We start from the raw sequence: 6,256 nt of genomic DNA on the forward strand, positions 1-6,256 counted from the left end.
CAACACTCGAGCTTGTTTTTCTTCCCATACATCCTTGACACGCTATTGAATCCTTAATGAGCACGGAAGCAAAGTTTGCTACAGGGAACATAAATACTATCGGATTAGTTACTTAATACGTGGAATAAATGACCATTTGAAGCTTTAGCTCTTTAATGTTTTTTTGTTTTTTTTTTACTTTAATTCTCAACAAGTAGGCGAAAGGGCTTTGATCAGATCCAGAGTGACTCAAAAAGCATGAGATTCCTTGAGATGAAACTATATAGCCTTCTGAATAAAACAGAAAATGAATTCTATTAATTATTGTAGGCTTTGAATATCGTATATGAAAATACGTGTCAGCGTAGGTTGGCCTATTGTCTGTACTTTCTTAAGGAAAAAAATAGAATAGGGGCAGTTTTTTAGACCACGTGAAAATTATAAGCAAATCTAAATTATAGCCTACACAGTATATAATAACATGTAATTGTGACTATTAAAAGGATTGCTCATTATAACTCTCCTGTATCTTCAATTATGTATCTTGCAGTGAAAAGACCAAGTTTACACAAAAAGATGGAGAAATTATACGTCGTAGTTATAACTGATGATGATAGCGCATGCTTCACAAATTGACGGCTGAGTTGAATGTGTTTACATTATTAAGACACATTTATGACACAATCAAATGAATATATTTATTAAACCCTCATGTATAAGCCATCACATCATCTTTGAAGGTTAATATCATTAACTACAATTTAAATCTTGCTGGCACAACTGAGAGATCTGTCATGTCTTGACTACTCAGGACGAAACGACGTGTATGGAATAATTCTGTTTGCATGTGTCTTCATAATTCACTCGGGTAAATTAACCCTTTCATCGTCCGGCTAAATATGCTTAAGTATTAAATATGCTTAAGTATAAACATGTTTAAACATGGTTTCAACATGTTTATACTTAAGCATATTTAATCAGGTTGATCAAAGGTAGGCTATTCACGTAACTGTCTGTTTTGATTATTTTCATCTGAAGCGTTAAAACTATGCATAAAAACGACAGGCAAAATGTGTACAAGTGAGTTTAGAGATTTTATTCCGTAATATTCAAATATTTTAGTCATCGTTGTTATGATACATAAGTAATGCAAAATATTATGATTCTTTGTGAAGGTAACTTTGTTAATGGATCTAAAAGCCATTTTAATTCATTTGGACGTTTTTTTCAGGTCTTTTCTTTGCATTGTTTTGATTACTCGTAGTTCTCTATAGAAGTGTAGATCGCAGGTTGTAAAACCTTTTTTTCTACCATCTCTACCCCAAGTTCTTTGATTCGCTCTAATTACCCCTCTAGCTTAAACATTTCCCCGCTGCGCCGCCGGGCGTCCAAATACTGAGAACTAACCTGTTACGTCACTTCGACTGCAGGCCAATAGAACCGAGAAGCGCTCTATAAAAGAAGTGTCCGTCCCCTCGTCAATTCACTTCGCAAGAAGGAAATAGAAAGAAACACGACTTATCTACTTTTTTCTTCAAAACACATCCTTCGCTGAACACACAGGACTTGAGCTGAGGAAATCACTGCTGCATTATTAACGGTAATTATTTTTCGAAGCTCATGTTTTGCAGGATTCCTTAAAGTAGGCAGTAGTAATGATAAATTGGTATAGTTGCAGTTGAATTAGTGGGGCTTGTATCAGGTCACCCGATTCATTATGTCTGGTTAGTTGTTTTACTGTCAAGTTGAAGCTGAGGTAATAATACACCCTAGATATATTATTTATTATTATTATTATTTATTATCATAATTATTTTGGTGTAGGCCTACATTACAGCACTTAGAGACAAGAACTGATGAAGCAATTTGCTACCCTCTGTGAATGCAGTAAGTGTTTCCAAAATGTAGCCTAGAATAGCATTGCCATAGCATTGAATGTGATGAGAAGCTTTCCATGTGTAACACCTCAATGAAATAGCTTTCAAAGCAAACATGTTGCAGGCTTAAGTTTATAGTAGCAGATTACTTTGCATGCATAAATCACAATCCGAGTTATAAACTGGAAAAACTGCTTTTGGACTTTTCAATGGGCCAGTCAGCATCATGCAGCCCTGCGCAGACAGACTCCAGCTCGCGCTTTCGCAGAGCAGCACTGATTGTGCAAAAGGCTTGGAAGCCCGTCATGGAGCTGCATTTGAGCTAAACGTTCCGTAAAGTTATGCCTATAGCAATTGAGCTCACCGGCGCATATTCAGCAGTTGTTTCAACCCACTTGTTGTTTTTTTGTCAGAGTGCCATTCTGAAGTGAGTGCTGCACTCCTGGGTTGTCCCTCCCCCATTAATGTAATCAATTCCATTCATGCTGAAACAAGATTCTGGCAGCGAGAGTCGCACAGGAGCAAGGTGCTTTGTGCATGTGGAAACCCAGGCTTGTACTTCCCCAAATCTTTTATTTTTCTTATTTTTTTTTTCTCAATCATGCTTTAAATTGAACAGGTTCTCCTGACGTGAGCAGCAGCAAACAGCAAATAACAGTCACACGATGGCGTTGATGATTCTGCCGGTGGTGGGCTCTGTCTCTGTGTCCGAGAGCCTGGTGGCCATGGTGACGATGTGCGTGGTGTACCTGGCGTTCCGGCTCCTGCGCTCTGGCATCCCGGAGGGGCTGCGGCGGCTGCCGGGGCCGAAGCCGCTGCCCATCATTGGGAACGTGCTGGAGGTGGGCGCCAACCCACACCTGAGCCTGACCGCCATGAGCGAGCGCTACGGCCCGGTGTTCCAGATCCAGATCGGCATGCGGCCGGTGGTGGTGCTGAGCGGCAGTGAGACAGTGCGCCAGGCGCTCATCAAGCAGGGCGAGGAGTTCGCCGGGCGGCCGGACCTCTACAGCTTCCGCTACATCAACGACGGCAAGAGCCTGGCCTTCAGCACCGACCAGGCCGGCGTGTGGCGCGCCCGCCGCAAGCTGGCCATGAATGCCCTGCGCTCCTTCGCCACGCTCGAGGGCAGCAGCTCCGAGTACTCCTGCATGCTGGAGGAGCACATCAGCAAGGAGGGCGAGTACCTCATCAAGCAGCTCGGCACGGTCATGGAGGCCAGCGGCAGCTTCGACCCCTTCCGCCACATCGTGGTGTCGGTGGCCAACGTCATCTGCGGCATGTGCTTCGGCCGGCGCTACAGCCACGACGACCAGGAGCTGCTGAGCCTGGTGACCATGAGCAACGAGTTCGGGCAGGTGGTGGGCAGCGGCAACCCCGCGGACTTCATCCCTTTCCTGCGCTTCCTACCCAGCCGCACCATGAAGACCTTCATGGACCTCAACGCTCGCTTCAACATGTTTGTGCAAAGGATTGTCAAAGAGCACTACAAGTCTTATGACAAGGTTAGTACGGAGAGACCCCCACTTATTCATTTTCAGTTTTCTGTTATTCCTGGTGTCTTTGGTGTCTATGATGTTAACCCTTACTGAACTTGGTTCCTTCCAGAACAACATCCGCGACATCACAGATTCCCTCATTGATCACTGTGAGGACAGAAAACTGGATGAGAACTCCAATGTCCAGGTGTCCGATGAGAAGATTGTTGGAATTGTGAATGACCTCTTTGGAGCTGGTATGTAAACATTAATTTCATGATTAGATGATGAAAATCTGATGAATTGTTTATGAGATGGTAAATGAACCACTGGTATTCATCATTTCCACTATGTAATGTAACTTGTACCACTTACAGTTTTGTGTTGCTGGGTACTGCTAAGAGTTTTTAGAAGCGATCCAAACAAATTTTGTTCTCTTTCTCAGGATTTGATACAATCAGCACTGCTTTGTCATGGGCTGTCGTGTACTTGGTTGCCTACCCTGAAATCCAGGAGAAACTCTACCAAGAACTGAGTGAGTGAAAATGCCTGTTTGTCCTAATAAGCATCTCATACTGCTTAGATTTAACCACACTTCATACACTTCCAAGTGATCTTCTAGGCCAAGCCTTAAATGCAGTGTTAGTAGGCCCTCACTTTGGCACATGCAAATCTTTACTTTTGCTTTCTGTCTGTAGAGGACAAAGTGGGAATGGAGCGTACCCCCCGCCTCTCTGACAAGTCCAGCCTCCCGTTCCTGGAGGCTTTCATCCTGGAGATCTTCCGCCACTCTTCCTTCCTGCCTTTCACGATCCCTCACTGGTGAGTCAGACACTCTCAAACATGAAACAGTCGCACAATCACACAGTTATGCAGCACTGGGGGTTGTCTATGGCACAACTCTTGTGTTCTACAGCCCTAATATGCTGCCAGACAAGCTGCTGAAACAGACCTTTCAGGAGTACAAAATAACATTATTGAAGTCTTTGACTTTAATCCCTACAGACATCCTTTTTGACTTTGTGGGAGACAATCAATAGATGGGATTCTACTACTTGTGTCAAAATTCTTTCTACTTTTTTCCTTGCCAGCACCACTAAAGACACATCACTCAATGGATTCTTCATCCCCAAGGACACCTGTGTCTTCATCAACCAGTGGCAGGTCAACCATGACTCGTACGTTCCATTTATCAATCATTATGACCGGATGGTATTTCATGAAGCACAGTTACAAGACTGTTAATATCACTGACAATCCTCTTTTCCCCTCTGTCCTCCTGTGTTGCTCAGAGCGCTGTGGAAGGAGCCGTCCTCCTTCACCCCCGAGCGCTTCCTGACCGCTGACGGCACGGCCGTCAACAAGGCGGACGCGGAGAAGGTGATGGTGTTCGGCGTGGGGAAGCGGCGCTGCATCGGCGAGGCCATCGGCCGCTCCGAGGTCTTCCTCTTCCTGGCCATCCTGCTCCAGAGGCTGCGCTTCCACGAGCTGCCGGGCCACCCGCTGGACATGACGCCTGAATACGGGCTCACCATGAAGCACAAGCGGTGCCAGCTGCGTGCCAGCCTGCGGGTGCGGGACCAGGACTGAGACGCCCCCCTCTCCCGCTTAGCACTTGCGCGTTGGGTCTGACACATGAGTTGGGCTGAAGTATGTGTGGATATGAGCACAGTCCAGATTAACAGTGTAACGAGGTACACTCACATCTGTTGTTGAGAGTCCAGCACCTAGACTAATGCCTTTCCCTTGTACACCTTATATTTGGATGGAAATGGAGCCAATTGAGGCAGTCAATGGCGATCCAATAAAGTCAGGGAAGTCAATTAAAATGTGGCAGGTGCTCTTAAAAGAAATTACAAAAGTTAATCCCAGTTGACTGCTAACCATTTCATTTTAGCAATGGTACATCATACAATTTAAACATATTCCAATTTCAGAGCAAAAATGACATTTTAAAAAGAGGGACTGCCACTTACACCTCAATGTGCCTTTTCTCACGAATTGCTATACTGCAAATGAATGCTAGCTGCTGCAGAAAGTTGAACTCTACATCTTCCATAAAACTTTTCTCAGTGAAAGACATTTTATTGCGTGAAACTGTCTACTGTGGATTAAATCATTGAAGCTATTTTTGCATATGTGACTTGCATCCCATAATGTGATTCATGGCATGTATATTTGTTTTTACATTGACACACTGTTTGATAGTTATCAATGCTTTATATAAAATGCTGTTTGTACAGAGTATAATAAAAATGTTAGAAGCAAATACCTTACAAATACTCTATACCATATAATTTACCAGATCACTGTATGATTTGTAATGCTAGCACTGGTTATTGTTATCACTGATATAATTGTTTCTGATATCAACATTCTACTTGTGTGTGAGTCATTTTGACATGGTAATGATGAAGGACTTTTTGTTAACTTTGAAGAACAAAAACACATTATGATTACTTCCAACTGTGTAAACATGCTACTACTACATGTTATTGTATTTATATATACAGTTTTATTAAATGGCATACTTTCTTTTTTGGCTTTTAATAAAAATGTATCTCTGTGAGATACTAAAGTGTGTGGCTTAAAAATCCCGTCTCTTATGTTCTTTGTTTTTACAGATTCATTTTTTGTATAATTGTATAGCAAAAATAACGCTACTGTTAAATGCAGAGGTTAAATGAAATTGAGTTAAATAGTTACGCACAGAAAACTATGTCTTTGCGCAATTAACACATTGGTCCATAGAGACAGCACCACCATCCCATTATTCCTCAGCTTGACAACACAACATTTTCTTGCAACACTATTTACTACTTGCCTTGTAAGCCTGTTTTCGCATCCTTTTGAGTTGCTATAATTATTTAGGTAATAGGTAAAATACAATCAGTTTACCATGGACAATATCGTCATCTCCTG

The 6,256-nt window shown here is 42.7% G+C and overlaps 1 protein-coding gene across 1 annotated transcript; it reads left to right on the forward strand.

Annotated features, from left to right (window-relative positions):
• Nucleotides 1-1,547: 1,547 nt before the first annotated feature.
• Nucleotides 1,548-5,065, forward strand: LOC118788472 (cytochrome P450 1A1). Its single transcript, XM_036544479.1, has 7 exons — nucleotides 1,548-1,579; nucleotides 2,476-3,361; nucleotides 3,465-3,591; nucleotides 3,780-3,869; nucleotides 4,033-4,156; nucleotides 4,426-4,512; nucleotides 4,627-5,065. Exons 2-7 carry the CDS (start codon nucleotides 2,522-2,524, stop codon nucleotides 4,922-4,924), a joined length of 1,566 nt encoding a protein of 521 aa, XP_036400372.1. The 5' UTR covers nucleotides 1,548-1,579; nucleotides 2,476-2,521; the 3' UTR covers nucleotides 4,925-5,065.
• The last annotated feature ends 1,191 nt before the right edge of the window (nucleotides 5,066-6,256 follow it).

The sequence above is a fragment of the Megalops cyprinoides genome, chromosome 13 (assembly GCF_013368585.1).
Source record: "Megalops cyprinoides isolate fMegCyp1 chromosome 13, fMegCyp1.pri, whole genome shotgun sequence".
NCBI classification, from domain to species: Eukaryota; Metazoa; Chordata; class Actinopteri; order Elopiformes; family Megalopidae; genus Megalops; species Megalops cyprinoides.